At 42.3% G+C, this 17,669-nt stretch overlaps 1 protein-coding gene across 1 annotated transcript; it reads right to left on the reverse strand.

Moving 5' to 3' along the window:
• Positions 1–11,151: 11,151 nt before the first annotated feature.
• On the reverse strand, positions 11,152–16,412 carry ttll2 (tubulin tyrosine ligase-like family, member 2). The gene is given in 5 exon segments (XM_062046030.1): positions 11,152–11,437; positions 14,902–16,079; positions 16,171–16,241; positions 16,273–16,294; positions 16,296–16,412. Coding segments are annotated over 5 exon segments (1,674 nt in total).
• Between the last annotated feature and the right edge of the window lie 1,257 nt (positions 16,413–17,669).

Genomic DNA, 17,669 nt, shown 5'->3' on the forward strand with positions numbered 1-17,669 from the left:
CATACCTCAAATACCGCTCATATTCCAACCTTCTTGATGGCTCATTTCAGGCCCCGCACTCGTAGAATCCCATTATTAGTGTGTATTACAACTTGGTCTTCATGGCTGACTTATGCACCCCTGGGAGGGTCAGCAGAAGGTCTCCCCGGGGGCCTTGAGAACTCAGGAAGTGAGAGGAAAAGTCCACAAGCACTGATGAAACCACAAGGCCAGGAAGTGAAAAAGGGTCAGAGGCGGTCACAGGTCGGAGAAAGAAGAAGCCACAAAGAGTCAACGGATGTCAACACCTCCGGACGTCATTATTAAAACGTTCTGTACTGAACGATTACTGGCAGAGAACCAGAAGTTTCTTCAGGAGCAGTCTACTCTACTCCCTCTTGGGTTTCTGCCACTTTTAACTAATAAGTGAGAGTGGAGGAGTCTTTTCTTAGCTTACTGTTCACAGTGGCCTGAACATCTGTTTCAGTGTGAAGAAATGATATTATACTGTATTGTAATGAGACACAATGTTTAACAATAACTATTTTACTTAGAGAGCTGCAGCCTTTGTTAATATTAAAAAGATAAAAAACTTCTAGGTCAGGGGTCTGCAACCCACGGCTCTGCCACATTTGCGCCTCCCTCAGATTTTTTTTTAAACATCTGGGTAATAAAAGTTAGCATTTTTCAAAAGAGTTCTGAGGCTGTGAGGCGCAAGTAAGGCAAGCAAAAGAGACTGGAAGCCTGTGTATTCAGTTCAGCTTCTCGAGTATGTAACAACCTCGCGGGTAAACTAACCATAAATACTTGCCAAAAAAGAAAACAGAAAAGGAAAAAGACTTAACGGTAAATTCACATGAATGGATTGGTTAAAATAAAAAAGATCAACACATTTAAACATTTATAAGCTGTGTTACGTTTTGCGGCTATATACTATTTTTCTTTAGTGGAAGATGCAGCAATACATCTGTTCTGAAGGTTGCAGATCCCTGCTCTAGATGGTCCTTCAGTGTCACACGATGTTATTTGACCTATTTTAGGTCCTTCTTTTTTAATGTATTGTTTTATGTTGCTTACAATTCATCTTTGTAAAATATTTCTACAAATAAACTTTACTTTCCCTCCTCTCCATGATCATCATCTCTTTTATAGTAGTAACGTTATGATAGTACTTTCTATTTTCCTATTTTTGCATGGTACATTTAATTTCCTTTGTGTATGAAACTGGCTCGTTTTTTGTCATTGTAAATCTCACAGTTAAGTGCATCGAACATTAGTGTGTCAGGAAGTGATTTTGATCTGCTTATTATTTTCTAATGTTAATGCCAGCGCCTCCCCCTTTTAGAAATGGGTCACGCTGTCTTAAAGCCACACCTGCAACATATCCTTTGTAAACACTTAAAATGTTGATTGGCCTGCAAGCGTAACTTTTGTTTGTAATGATTGATTCATGTAATAATCTAATCTCTCTCTTAGATTTTACAACAATTTAATGATGAAGCAAAATTATTCCTGAGATTTTTTTCCCAATATGCTCAATGTGAAACTCATGTCTGTCGGTCAAGAATTATGCAAAATTACAATTTTCCAAGCGCTTTTTGAGACAAAAAATAATCCTCTGCATCACAAAACCATTTGTGTGGTGTTTTTGCTTTTTTCTTCCTACCCTTGACAAGTCTTTGCATGAAACAGCTGATATCATCGCTTAGCTGGCGTCCTTGTAAGCATGTCTGAAGCAGCACTTAATCAATGCTTTTTGCTTGTCCATACATCCATTTTCTACCGCATGTCCCTCATGGGGTTGCGGAGGGACTGGAGCCTATCCCAGCTGCACTCGGGCACACCCTGGACAAGTTGCCACCTCATCACAGTCTTTTTTCAACTCTAAGTCTGATAACACATAAATTAAATTTAAGGCAACATTATTTCATTTTGTACAAGGTCCCTAAAACGAAGATGACTCATTTGAGTAACAAGACAAAAAGTAAAAGGTGTAAGTTTTTACATAGAATTAGCGGTCTGGAAATCATTCCTACATTTGTTAATTTCCTTCTTCAATCTCAAACACAACAACAATGAATGAATACATAAATATCAATACAGTTATATAAATAGGTGGTTACTTTAATTATTTTTTTTAAATGTATCTAACCTTTATTTAACCAGTCGGTAATAGTGGGTTTCAGTAGGCCTTTAAGTGTTGTACGTGCATACAAATTATTTAAGTTACATTTTTCTCTAAGGTCATATTTTTCCTCATTTGTTGGGAAGAAAGGTTGTACATTCTTGGGTAGCAGGTTATAGTTTGCTTTGTGCATGATTTCAGCTGTTTGCAAAAGCACCAAGTCTTTAAATTTCAATATTTTTGATTTGATTAATAAGGGGTTTAAATGTTCTCTATATCCAACATTGTGTATTATTCTAATGGACTTATTTTGTAACATGGTTAGTGAATGAAGTGTACTTCTGTAGTTATTTCCCCATATTTCTGCACACTGACTCAGATATGGTACCTCTAGCAAGCAGTAGAGAATATGAAGTGGTTTTTTTTGTCTAATACCAATACTTAGCTTTATTCGTTATTGAAATATTTCTCCACAACCTATGTTGTATATCTTTATATGAGATTTCCAGTTCATTTTTATCATCAATTATTACACCCAAAAATTTGATTTATTTTACTCTTTCAATGTCTACACAGTCTATTTGTATTTGTGTTTGACTTTCTCCTCTGCTGTTACTGAATAGCATTATTTTTGTTTTACTGAGATTCGAAGGTCGTCTGTTTTGGTCAAACCATCTCTTTATTTTTTTTATTTCTTCTGTTATTTGTATCAGTTTGTGTGTGGTCACTCCTGAACAAAACGCAGTCGTGTCACCTGCGAATAATACTAACATTAAGTCTTTTGTACTGATCCCTGGGGTACGCCAAAGAAAATATTTTGTTGCAGATGTTTGTTTATGTAGCTTCACGTATTGCTTCCTGTTGGTTAAGTACAGTAGCTTCTTCTCCAGTTTGAGATCAACCCTCTGATGCCGTACTGTCCTAATTTGTTGATTAAGATATTATGACTGTTTGTGTCTAATGCTTTTGTTAGGTCTATAAACACTGCCGCTGCACACTGTTGACCATCTTTTGCATTGGTAATCTCCTTCGTTATTTTGATTAATGCCATTGATGTTGAAATTTTGGCTGTGTACCCGTATTGGTTATCGACAAGTATATATTTCTATTTATGAATTTGTCCAGTCTGTTATTAAATAATTTTTATATCATTTTGGAAAATTGTGAAAATATGGAAACAGGTCTGTAATTTGTAAACTGGTGTTTGCCTCTAGTTTTATAAATCGGTACAACTTCTGCAATTTTCATTTTATTGGGGAAGTTACTTGTTTAAAATGAAAGGTTGCTGATGTACGTTAAAGGTCCTGAAATTTCTTTGATAACCTTTTTGATCATTTCCATGTTAATACTCTAACAATCAGTCGAGGTTTTGGATTCACACTTATTTACATCCATCCATCCATTTTCTACCGCTTATTCCCTATGGGGTCGCGGGGGGCGCTGGAGCCTATCTCAGCTACAATCGGGCGGAAGGCGGGGTACACCCTGGACAAGTCGCCACCTCATCGCAGGGCCAACACAGATAGACAGACAACATTCACACTCACATTCACACACTAGGGCCAATTTAGTGTTGCCAATCAACCTATCCCCAGGTGCATGTCTTTGGAGGTGGGAGGAAGCCGGAGTACCCGGAGGGAACCCACGCAGTCACGGGGAGAACATGCAAACTCCACACAGAAAGATCCCGAGGCCGGGATTGATCTCACGACTACTCAGGACCTTCGTATTGTGAGGCAGACGCACTAACCCCTCTGCCACCGTGCTGCCCACTTATTTACAATTTTGATTATTTCCTCTTAGTTAGTGAGGAACTGGAATTTCTGTCTATATTGACATTTAAATCCTCAAATGAGACTAGATCTGGAATCTTTTCCTCCAGATTAGGTCCAATATTTACAAAATAGTTGTTAAAGCTTTTAAATATTTCGTTCATATTGTCCTTTTTAAAATTTCCATCCGAGGAATATTGAAGGTAATCCCTTTTAGACCCATTTTTGATGATGCTATTTATGATTTATGATGCCCCATAGGCCATAGCTTGTTTTTGTACACTTGTATTTTCTGCCTCTATGATCTCTATTATAAATATTTTATATAATGTATTTTTTTTGTTACAATCATTTTTCAATCCCTTTGTCATCCATGTTTCATTGTTCTTATTTTGCTTTGTACTAAGTTGTTTCCATGGACAGTGTTTGTCATACAGTATCTTGAAAGTATTTAAAACAATCATGCATCATCTACATAATTTTCACTGTACTCATTGTCCCAACTTTATTCTCTCAGATCATTCTTAAAAAGCATGTACTTTTCTCTGTGCATAGTCTTTGAAATTACTTTCTGTCATTTATATTCCTCTTCCTGTAGTTTTCGTCATAGATTATGAAAACGGGTGATCACTGATGTTTGTTATCAGCAGACCACTTGTCGTATTATCAAAAGCATCAGTGAAAATATTATCAGTAAAAGTGGCACAGTATCCTGTAATGCTGCTTGGCCTTGTGATCTTTTTATATGTTTTACTTTTGTTTTAAATTATACAATTTAGTCTGTCTTATGTCTTTGCTTTTCTGATTATTTATATTTTTTGCGTGTTTGCGGTGTACAGCTCTTTGTTTTTCAACATTGGTTGTTTTTAAATGGCTTTATAAATACATTTGGTATGGTCTGGTACATGGTATATACGAAAATGGCAATTATGTAAATAGCATGTTGACAGAAAGTACATTGCAGTGATTGAACAAAAACATATTTTAGAAATAACATCAAAAATAATTTAGGTAACAGGCTGTGCTTAGATTTTAACAACCATCCATCAATCCTTTTTCTACCGCTTGTTCCTTTCGGGGTCGTGGGGGGTGCTGGAGCCTATCTCAGCTGCATTCGGATGGAAGGCAGGGTACACCCTGGACAAGTCGCCACCTCATCACAGGGCCAACACAGATAGACAGACAACATTCACACTCACATTCACACACTAGGGCCAATTTAGTGTTGCCAATCAACCTATCCCCAGGTGCATGTCTTTGGAGGTGGGAGGAAGCTGGAGTACCCGGAGGGAACCCACGCAGTCACGGGGAGAACAAACAACCAGTCATAATTAAAATATACAGAAAAATAAATGATCCTAGGAGCTATGTTGTCCGGGGGCTTTATGCCCCCTGGTAGGGTCTCCCAAGACAAACTGGTCCTAGGTGAGGGATCAGACAAAGAGCAGCTCGAAGACCTCAATGAAAAATAAAAACTATGGACCCAGATTTCCCTCGCCGGACGCAGGTCACCGGGGCCCCCCTCTGGAGCCAGGCCCGGAGGTGGGACACGATGGCGAGCGCCTGGTGGCCGGGCCTGTCCCCATGGGGCCCGGCCAATGGGCTCACCACCCATAGCAGGGGTCATAGAGGTCGGGTGCGATGTGAGCTGGGTGGCAGCCGAAGGCAGGGCACTTGGCGGTCCGATCCTCGGCTATAGAAGCTAGCTCTTGGGACGTGGAACGTCACCTCGCTGGGGGGGAAGGAGCCTGAGCTAGTGCGCGAGGTGGAGAAGTTCCGGCTAGACATAGTCGGACTCACTTCGACGCACAGCAAGGGCTCTGGAACCAGTTCTCTCGAGAGGGGCTGGACTCTCTTCCACTCTGGCGTTGCCGGCAGTGAGAGGCGAAGGGCTGGGGTGGCAATTCTTGTTGCCCCCCGGCTCAGAGCCTGCATGTTGGAGTTCAACCCGGTGGACGAGAGGGTAGCTTCCCTCCACCTTCGGGTGGGGGAACGGGTCCTGACTGTGGTTTGCGCTTACGCGCCAAACCGCAGCTCAGAGTACCCAGCCTTTTTGGATTCACTCGAGGGAGTACTTGAGAGTGCTCCCCCGGGTGATTCCCTCGTTCTACTGGGGGACTTCAACGCTCATGTTGGCAGCGACAGTAAAACCTGTAGAGGCGTGATTGGGAAGAATGGCTGCCCGGATCTAAACCCGAGCGGTGTTTTGTTATTGGACTTTTGTGCCCGTCACAGATTGTCCATAACGAACACCATGTTCAAACATAAGGGTGTCCATATGTGCACTTGGCACCAGGACACCCTAGGCCGCAGTTCCATGATCGACTTTGTAGTTGTGTCGTCGGATTTGCGGCCTCATGTTTTGGACACTCGGGTGAAGAGAGGGGCGGAGCTTTCTACCGATCACCACTTGGTGGTGAGTTGGCTGCGATGGTGGGGGAGGATGCCGGACAGACCTGACAGGCCCAAACGCATTGAGAGGGTTTGCTGGGAACGTCTGGCAGAGTCTCCTGTCAGAGAGAGTTTCAATTCCCACCTCCGGAAGAACTTTGAACATGTCACGAGGGAGGTGCTGGACATTGAGTCCGAATGGACCATGTTCCGCGCCTCTATTGTCGAGGCGGCTGATTGGAGCTGTGGCCGCAAGGTAGTTGGTGCCTGTCGTGGCGGTAATCCTAGAACCCGTTGGTGGACACCGGCGGTGAGGGATGCCGTCAAGCTGAAGAAGGAGTCCTATCGGGTTCTTTTGGCTCATAGGACTCCTGAGGCAGCGGACAGGTACCGACAGGCCAAGCGGTGTGCGGCTTCGGCGGAGGCAAAAACTCGGACATGGGAGGAGTTCGGGGAAGCCATGGAAAACGACTTCCGGACGGCTTCGAAGCGATTCTGGACCACCATCCGCCGCCTCAGGAAGGGGAAGCAGTGCACTATCAACACCGTGTATGGTGAGCAGAGGTGGGTAGAGTAGCCAGAAATTGTACTCAAGTAAGAGTACTGTTACTCTAGAGATTTAATACTCAAGTAAAAGTAAGGAGTAGTCACCCAAATATTTACTTGAGTAAAAGTAAAAAGTATGTTGTGAAAAAACTACTCAAGTACTGAGTAACTGATGAGTAACATACACACACATATCATTATATATATATATATATATATATATATATATATATATATATATATATATATATATATATATATATATATATTTATACAGTATATATATATATATATATATATATATATATATATATATATATACAGTATATATATATATATATATATATATATATATATATATATATATATATATACATACAGTATATATACACACACACATATATATATATATATATATATATATATATATACATTGATATATACAGTATATAATTTATATTTATTTATTTTGCCGTTTTTGTTTACATGTTAAAGGTGTTTTAATGAAAATACATGCATGTTTAACATATAAATTCCTTTCTTTAATGAAGACAAGAATATAAGTTGGTGTATTACCTGATTCTGATGACTTGCATTGATAGGACTCAGACAGCAGTGCTGATAACGTCCACGTTTTCAAATGTAGGATAAGAAAAGTTCCTCCTTTCTGTCTAATACCACATGAAAGTGGTTGGTTTTTGGCATCTTATTTGTCCAGCTTCCATATTCGTTTTTATACACTTTACAAGAAATACATTGACGGCAAACTCCGTAGCTTGCTAGCTTGTTTGCGCTGGCTTTCAGAGACTCTTATTTTGTAAGCGCGATGGAGCGGCACTTTTATTGTGAAGACAGGAACTGTGCGGTCAGTCTTTAGGCTTTTTTCACGGGAGGTACGGTTGAAATTCCTTCACACTTTTGATTGATTGATTGAAACTTTTATTAGTAGATTGCACAGTACAGTACATATTCCGTACAATTGACCACTAAATGGTAACACCCCAATAAGTTTTTCAACTTCTTTAAGTCAGGTCATGTGACCGCCTGGCTCTGTTTGATTGGTCCGACGTCACCAGTGACTGCATCTGATTGGTGGAACAGAGTGAAACGTCACCAGTGACTGTATTTGGTGAAACGCAGGCACTTTGAAGGTCTGTCTGACAGACCAAAACAAACAAAGCGTGCGTTAACAGATCGATAAAAATTAGTAGCGAGTAGCGAGCTAAATGTAGATAAAAGTAGCGGAGTAAAAGTAGTGTTTCTTCTCTATAAATATACTCAAGTAAAAGTAAAAGTATGTCGCATTAAAACTACTCTTAGAAGTACAATTTATCCCAAAAGTTACTCAAGTAGATGTAACGGAGTAAATGTAGCGCGTTACTACCCACCTCTGATGGTGAGGATGGTGTTCTGCTGACCTCGACTGCGGATGTTGTGGATCGGTGGAGGGAATACTTCGAAGACCTCCTCAATCCCACCAACACGTCTTCCTATGAGGAAGCAGTGCCTGGGGAATCTGTGCTGGGCTCTCCTATTTCTGGGGCTGAGGTTGCTGAGGTAGTTAAAAAGCTCCTCGGTGGCAAGGCCCCGGGGGTGGATGAGATCCGCCCAGAGTTCCTTAAGGCTCTGGATGCTGTGGGGCTGTCTTGGTTGACAAGACTCTGCAGCATCACGTGGACATCGGGGGCGGTACCTCTGGATTGGCAGACCGGGGTGGTGGTTCCTCTCTTTAAGAAGGGGAACTGGAGGGTGTGTTCTAACTATCGGGGGATCACACTCCTCAGCCTTCCCGGGAAGGTCTATTCAGGTGTGCTGGAGAGGAGGCTACGCCGGATAGTCGAACCTCGGATTCAAGAGGAACAGTGTGGTTTTCGTCCTGGTCGTGGAACTGTGGACCAGCTCTATACTCTCGGCAGGGTCCTTGAGGGTGCATGGGAGTTTGCCCAACCAGTCTACATGTGTTTTGTGGACTTGGAGAAGGCATTCGACCGTGTCCCTCGGGAAGTCCTGTGGGGAGTGCTCAGAGAGTATCGGGTATCGGACTGTCTGATTGTGGCGGTCCGCTCCCTGTATGATCAGTGCCAGAGTTTGGTCCGCATTGCCGGCAGTAAGTCGGACACGTTTCCAGTGAGGGTTGGACTCCGCCAAGGCTGCCATTTGTCACAGATTCTGTTCATAACTTTTATGGACAGAATTGCTATGGCGCAGTCAAGGCGTTGAGGGGATCTGGTTTGGTGGCTGCAGGATTAGGTCTCTGCTTTTTGCAGATGATGTGGTCCTGATGGCTTCATCTGGCCAGGATCTTCAGCTCTCACTGGATCGGTTCGCAGCTGAGTGTGAAGCGACTGGGATGAGAATCAGCACCTCCAAGTCCGAGTCCATGGTTCTCGCCCGGAAAAGGGTGGAGTGCCATCTCCGGGTTGGGGAGGAGACCCTGCCCCAAGTTGAGGAGTTCAAGTACCTCAGAGTCTTGTTCACGAGTGAGGGAAGAGTGGATCGTGAGATCGACAGGCGGATCGGTGCGGCGTCTTCAGTAATGCGGACGCTGTATCGATCCGTTGTGGTGAAGAAGGAGCTGAGCCGGAAGGCAAAGCTCTCAATTTACCGGTCGATCTGCGTTCCCATCCTCACCTATGGTCATGAGCTTTGGGTTATGACCGAAAGGACAAGATCACGGGTACAAGCGGCCGAAATGAGTTTCCTCCGCCGGGTGGCGGGGCTCTCCCTTAGAGATAGGGTGAGAAGCTCTGCCATCCGGGGGGAGCTCAAAGTAAAGCCGCGGCTCCTCCACATCGAGAGGAGCCAGATGAGGTGGTTCGGGCATCTAGTCAGGATGCCACCCGAACGCCTCCCTAGGGAGGTGTTTAGGGCACGTCCGACCGGTAGGAGGCCACGGGGAAGACCCAGGACACGTTGGGAAGACTGTGTCTCCTGGCTGGCCTGGGAACGCCTCGGGATCCCCCGGGAGGAGCTGGACGAAGTGTCTGGGGAGAGGGAAGTCTGGGTTTCCCTGCTTAGGCTGCTGCCCCCGCGACCCGACCTCGGATAAGCGGAAGAAGATGGATGGATGGATGGAAAAATAAATGAGTACATTTACTCTTGGCCTTGTAATGACCTGGAATGGATTTGAATAATGCAACTTTCGGTTGGCCATGTGGCTTATCCACAGTGTGTTAGGGGTAACAGCACTGAGGGAAAACACAAAAACACAATGTGTGAATTTGAACAAATGTTTTAAAGAAAATAAACTTAAAAGTAAACGGATGAGGAAAACCACATATATGTAAAAATATAACATTTCTAAAAGACTTAAAAAACATGTCATTGTAAAGTCTAATTTTAGGAAGCAAGGAAAGGCAACAAATGTTATTTATTTTTTATTAGATAAAAATACTTTAATATTGCAAAATGTTTTCTTTAAATATGCATCAAATCAATGTCTGGGATGCTTTGCCTAATAAATACGTTTTTTTTTAATAGTTAATCATGCTTTTACACATTTCCTGTAGATGCAAATGTGAATGATTTGTCAGTGAATGTGATTTTAATGACCTCAATGATTGACTTCTTTTCAGGAGGCTTTAGTGCGAGCGCAGAGAGAGACAAACTTTAGCAAACACACTCCTACGCCGTAACGTCAGCGTATATGAGTCATACACACTAAGCACGTCTGTGTTGAATATTTAGCTGTTTTTGTTTAACATTATATTGTTGTGTTGGAAAGAACAAGCACCCCCTCCATCCAAAACTTATGGACACGCAGTATAAAGTAGCCCCATTTTGCATATCCTTGGGGCCTAGTGGCTCTTGAACCTTCTGATTCACACTTCTTACAATGTCTATTGACTTGAGCAGTTGTTTTACTAATGCACATACTTTCAATCTAACCTTGTGACACACCTCACTCCATTTAATAAGACCAACTAAATATGTGGGAGGAGTATTGTGGTTGTTTGTGGTCATTTTAAAATAATGTGTGGGATGGAAAAATGAGAGTCATGCTGCCCTCATCTGGTCCTACTTAGTCTTTTTGTAAATGTGACATTTTTTTGAATGGTAGGCTTTTTGTCGATCAAAAAAAAATCAGAGACGTTAATGGTAGCTGGCAGAGCAGTCAAAATCACTTCAGTGATTATGTTTGAGTAAAGCAATGTAACCATGGTTGTCAAGCAGCTACTGCAGGCAAAAATAATAAGGTTGACTCATCTGTGCAAAGAGATACCTGGCCTATTTTCTCTCCACTTTACCTGAAAGTTGAGGCTTTCTTCTGCAAGATTTACACTGGTTCGCTGTCGCCCTCTTGAGGAAGATAGTAGTTTTGGTCGCTAGCTGGTCCAGTCAGCTGGCCTTGAAGCACTGATGCAGCAGTGGAGGGTCTTTTGGCCCCCTAAGGAGCGAATCCAAGTTTTCCTCTTTGTCGCTGACGTTCTGTCCGCTGGTGGTTGATTGACTTGCATCCAGCTGAACGGTCAGATTGTGAATTTCCCTCATTACTGCCTTCAGGTCCAGCTGGTGGTTCGAGGCCTTCAGTGTAGCCATAATAAAGGGGAAGGTTCGAATGAAGTCTCCCACTCGGAGCGGAGGAATGGCATGTCCTTGCGGAGTTGTTTGGATGGCTTTGACCCTGACAATCAAACAATAAGAGTCCTTTGTTCTCTGGTGCATTCAATATGGCGTTCGTCTTTATAGTGAAGTATCCACAGTTACCGAATTCAGTACTTTCATAGGGACCAACCAAATTCCATCGGTACTATCGGGTATCAATAAACGTATAATCAAACAGTGCCATATTGTTGCTCTTGCGTTGCATTCCGGTTGCAAACTGCCTCTAGGTAATGTATTTTTAAATTTAATTTTCAATGCCAATAAAGCAAGTATGCCTGTTAAAAAACACTCGAATGTAAAGTAAGACTGTATTTTTCCAAAATATGCCATCTGGCTTTGCCATATACATACTACTGATGAGCATTAGCATTTTTCAAGGAAATTTCAACATCTCCAAATCCGATAATGAAAACTAAGATGCACGGTGCAATCAAACAGCAAGTGTGTAATAGGTACAATACTTATAGTATAAACACATTTTAGGGTGCAACATAGGACACGCCTGGCACATTCAACTTAATGGCATAGACTACTTCCTAGCTAGACAAAACACCATTGCCTATACACTACTGACATCTAACATCTTCGAATTCCAACTGCTTGTCTGCTATGTAATACTTGCAAAGGAGACTCAGGAATCTAATAAGAAAACAATATATAACAACTAGACAGCAAAGTTATCATAATCAGCTAATTTTAAATGTTACATTAAAAAATAAATGGTATTATTAAACAATTAATGTTAAGGGGTCATATTATGATTTAGCCTATCCCAGCTGCATTCGGACGGAAGGCGGGGTTCACCCTGGACAAGTCGCCACTTTATGGCAGGGCCAACACAGTCATTAATTATAAATGCAATATTTTAATAGCCATAGAGCATTAAAAATAAAAATGTTTTATAACATTACGAGAGCCCTCTAGACATGACACCCTTTAATTCAATTTAATAATGCTTCCTCAGGCTGATCCAATCAGTGGCCACGATACTGAACAGCGCATTCTGATTGGTTTGGTCTCCTGCAGTGGCCAATTATTCTGTGGTATTGATATTTTACGTACATTTAGCCATTTGTATCCTTGAAAATGCTTATTAAGGCCAATTTTTTTTTTAACTGTGATGTTGTTAAGGTGCAATATTTAAAGCGGGACGTGGCCAGCTACGACTGTAAAGTCAGTCACCTTTTAGGCACATTGTATTTGGCTAAATTTTCAAAAGTCTTATCACCTATATGCATCTTTATCACTTGTGGGTCTTCAATACAGTTTAAAGGCCTACTGAAACCCACTACTACCGACCACGCAGTCTGATAGTTTATATATCAATGATGAAATCTTAACATTATAACACATGCCAATACGGCCGGGTTAACTTATAAAGTGACATTTTAAATTTGCCGCTAAACTTCCGGTTCGAAACGCCTCTGAGGATGACGTATGCGCGTGACGTAGCCCGGGGAACACGGGTATGCCTTCCACATTGAAGCCAATACGAAAAAGCTCTGTTTTCATTTCATAATTCCACAGTATTCTGGACATCTGTGTTCGTGAATCTGTTGCAATCATGTTCATTGCATTATGGAGAAAGAAGCTGAGCAAGCAAAGAAGAAAGTTGTCGGTGCGAAATGGACGTATTTTTCGAACGAAGTCAGCAACAACAGTACACAGCCGGCGCTTCTTTGTTTACATTCCCGAAAGATGCAGTCAAGATGGAAGAACTCGGATAACAGAGACTCTAACCAGGAGGACTTTTGACTTCGATACACAGACGCCTGTAGAGAACTGGGACAACACAGACTCTTACCAGGATTACTTTGATTTGGATGACAAAGACGCAGACGTGCTACTGTGAGTATGCAGCTTTGGCTTCTAAACATTTGATCGCTTGACCGTATGTGCGCAACTTTTTTTTGCGTATGTACGTAACTTTTTTAAAATATATAAGCTTTATGAACCTTGGGTTAGGTGAACGGTCTTTTGGGCTGAGTGATTGTGTGTGTTGATCAGGTGTTTGAATTGTATTGGCGTGTTCTATGGAGCTAGGAGCTAGCATAGGAGCTAGGAGTTAGCATAACAAAGACGTAGGTGTTTTTATGCAGGATTAATTTGTGTCATATTAAATATAAGCCTGGTTGTGTTGTGGCTAATAGAGTAAATATATGTCTTGTGTTTATTTACTGTTTTAGTCATTCCCAGCTGAATACCAGGTACCGTGAGTATGCAGCCTTGGCTGCTAAACATTTGATAGCTTGACCGTACGTGCGTGTCACGTCCGTAACTTTTTAAAAATATATGAGCTTTATGAACCTTGGGTTAGGTGAACGGTCTTTTGGGCTGAGTGATTGTGTGTGTTGATCAGGTGTTTGAATTGTATTGGCGTGTTCTATGGAGCTAGGAGCTAGCATAGGAGCTAGCATAACAAACACGTAGGTGTTTTTATGCAGGATTAATTTGTGGCATATTAAATATAAGCCTGGTTGTGTTGTGGCTAATAGAGTATATATATGTCTTGTGTTTATTTACTGTTGTAGTCATTCCCAGCTGAATATCAGGTACCGTGAGTATGCAGCCTTGGCTGCTAAACATTTGATAGCTTGACCGTATGTGCGCGTCACGTACGTAACTTTTTAAAAATATATAAGCTTTATGAACCTTGGGTTAGGTGAACGGTCTTTTGGGCTGAGTGATTGTGTGTGTTGATCAGGTGTTTGAATTGTATTGGCGTGTTCTATGAAGCTAGGAGCTAGCAGAGGAGCTAGGAGCTAGCATAACAAACACGTAGGTGTTTTTATGCAGGATTAATTTGTGGCATATTAAATATAAGCCTGGTTGTGTTGTGGCTAATAGAGTATATATATGTCTTGTGTTTATTTACTGTTGTAGTCATTCCCAGCTGAATATCAGGTCACCCCCGGCTCTCACAGCATCTTCCCTATCTGAATAGCTTCAACTCCCCACTAGTCCTTCACTTGCACTTTACTCATCCACAAATCTTTCATCCTCGCTCAAATTAATGGGGAAATTGTCGCTTTCTCGGTCCGAATCTCTCTCACTTCATGCGGCCATCATTGTAAACAATAGGGAACTTTGCGTATATGTTCAATTAACTACGTCACGCTACTTCCGGTAGGGGCAAGCCTTTTTTTTATCAGATACCAAAAGTTGCAATCTTTATCGTCGTTGTTCTATACTAAATCCTTTCAGCAAAAATATGGCAATATCGCAAAATGATCAAGTATGACACATAGAATAGATCTGCTATCCCCGTTTAAATAAAAAAAATTCATTTCAGTAGGCCTTTAATGTTGTGTGCTGAGCCAACTGCCCCTGGTGGACAAATGGATAACTGAACACAACTGCAATACATGTAGAGCTGTCATTAGGATGTTCCAGTGTCTAACCTTAATTAACAGTCAGCGTTTTAAGACGTATAAACCTTTTTAGTTGTTGGTTTTTTAATATTAGAACACATTTCTGTCTTACCTGTGTGCGAGTTCTGTGACTCGCCAGGTTGCAGCAGGGCGCCGCAAACCCCGCCCCCGCCGTGAAGTATCAGGTAATGTTGATTGAACGTCTGAGAGCTCACCCTCAGCTTGGCTTTGCGTAACCTCAGACACGCTCCTGATCGTCCTTGAGCGTGGGCTTGGTATCAGGTTTAGGGTCTTGCCCGTGTTGAGTTGGCTAGCTTTAGCCGCAGTGGTGCTAATGAGTTGGGATGTCCTTTCCAAGTGGAGTAGGGGGAGGCGTCCATGATATCGATGACAGCTGCTCTTGTTCTGCCTGTTTTTTTTTGTCTGGGTTTTAATACGTGGAAGTGGATACAACTTTGGGAGCAAGGGCACTCGTCTCGTTAAGGGCTCCCCCCTCAGGTGGTCCGCGCCGGTGTAGCTCATCAAGTCAGTAAGGTCTCCAAGGAGCTTCTTCTTCACTGCCAGGTCAGCCATACAGTCGGGTGTCAGTGAGGGTTTGTGGTGTACCTCCAGAAGCCAGGGTTTGAAGCTGACATCCAGCAGGATATCAAAGCCCAGCAGTTCCGTGCAGTTGTGGCTTGCGGGGCCAGAGGGGGCGATAGTAAGCAGAGTAAGGGTGATGATATTGTTGATCCTCTGCCAGAGGAGAAGCTCGTTGATATCCTGAATGTGGAGGAAGTGGCGGAACTTACCCAAGGTCCACTTGCAGCCTCGGCCCACCCGCTCAGTGGGGGCATGGTAGAAGGGTCCCAGCTTGTTGATGCTGGAGTTGGTGAGGTGGACGTAGGGGTTAATCAGGGAGGACAGGGTCTACTTCTCTGTGGCAAAGCGCACCAGTCCCTCCTGGTAGATGTACACGGTGAGCGAATGGAAGCTCTTTACGCACACATAGATCCTCAGGTCAAACTTGTAGCCCAAGATTAGCAGAGGCTCGCTTATGTACTTCTGCACAACCACGGCGCTGTCATACAGGAGATCCCACATCTTCTCGAAGATGAAGATCCCTCTGCCTCTGGATAGGTCCACTGGCTTACAGATCCAGTAGGAAGAAGGCCTTCCTTTGAGACTCTTGTAGTACTCAGCCGGGAAGCAAGTGAAGTCGCCGGGGAGGATGAAGGCTATCGGACTGAAATCATAGAGTGACGATCCGAAAGTTGCTCTCATTCTCTTCAGGTTACGCTCCAGGTGGTCCTACATAACTAATCAGATTAGATCATTAGTTGTCTTCCATCCTTTCTATTTCTTTAGATGTCGAAGTACACATACAAAAGGAAAATGTGACCTTTCGTGTGATGCCAACAATTTGGGGATGGTGATTGAGGCGCTGCCAAGGCATCAGGTCAAGCTGGGGAACTTAGAGCGCCGCCAAGGCATCAGGTCAAACTGGGGAACTTAGAGCACCGCCATGCAGTGGAAGTTCCAGTCTTCCTGCTCCCATCGCCCGTCATGGTATTCTTCCCATCCCCGCTCCAGAAGGACCCCTCTGAGTAGCTCAGGGCCTACGTCATGCAATCTGAATACCATAGCAGCCACCAAGCAACAGCAGCAGCAACAGGATCTTCATTATGATGATGATGTGAGGCGGTGAATGTTCGACATAGAGAAACTGAGAAGGCAAAAAGAAAGAAGACCTGACACTACTCTGCTTATTAGTACGCATCCAAGGATCACGATTGCACTTAACGATGCCGTCTAGTTTACATACACTTGCTCAAAGCCACTGTTGCTGAATGGCGTGCAGCATATAACATCAACTTTTCCCTTAAACGCCACATTGTGTGTAGAGCGCTGATAAAAACGTGATACCCCCGAATACATGCCAAGTTCCTGAGAACAAAAACATCGTGGAACCTATAGTAATGCACTAGATGAACTAGATTATTTGCTTGGTCAAGATGTGACATTTGGGAAAGAGTCTGGCCTGGTGCACGGCTCCTTTAAGTGAACAATGAGAACTAATTAGCAGCAATGAGAGCCGTTCTGGATTTTGCATTGCAATAAATAAAAACATTGTGTCTAAGGAGTTCATGTAAGACAAATAGACCAATTAAAGGCTCAGGAAGTTTTTGAAATTCATTTATTTTTTAAAGAGTGAACCAGTAATATTGAACTTATTGAGCTTGTGATTAAAGTCAAAGCAGTTGAGAACCACTGAACAAGATAATCATTGTAATGTCTTAAAACATACTTAACCCAGCTTGGTGCATGACTTTAACTCATAAACTCCTGAGTGGCACATATCAAAACATTTTGCAGTGGTGGTTACGATGTGACAGTCATGTGACTATTCTTGAATATGACTTCTAAATTTACAAAAGCCTTTTTTTTGTTATTTAAAAACCATATTCACATTCTATTGCTTCAATAGAATTAACTACAGTGCTACTTCAGGATAAGAGTTTAATTGATTCTGTGACAAACTCTACTGTATTGTGAAACAGCGTTGCCCATTGAAATCAATTTTTGTGCTCGGCCCACCAAAATATCACAATTTTAACATGTAACATCCCCTTTTAGAAAAAAAAGTTTTTAGATGACAAAAACCGATAGAATATAATGTAGTACTAACAACTATAGTATTTTTATGATGTAATGTAATGATGTACAGCATTTACGTTGGAGAGCGGACTTATACGGTATCTCCTTTACTGTCAAACACACCATCAGCTTCTCCATATTTTCATGTATAAATGTCCATGGTTTAGATATTTTAACATTATTTGCTGGCGTTGACTCATTCTGCTTCAGTATGGTGCAGACAGTGATACGATTCAACTGCTT

Source organism: Entelurus aequoreus, linkage group LG04 (assembly GCF_033978785.1).
Source record: "Entelurus aequoreus isolate RoL-2023_Sb linkage group LG04, RoL_Eaeq_v1.1, whole genome shotgun sequence".
Taxonomy (NCBI): Eukaryota; Metazoa; Chordata; class Actinopteri; order Syngnathiformes; family Syngnathidae; genus Entelurus; species Entelurus aequoreus.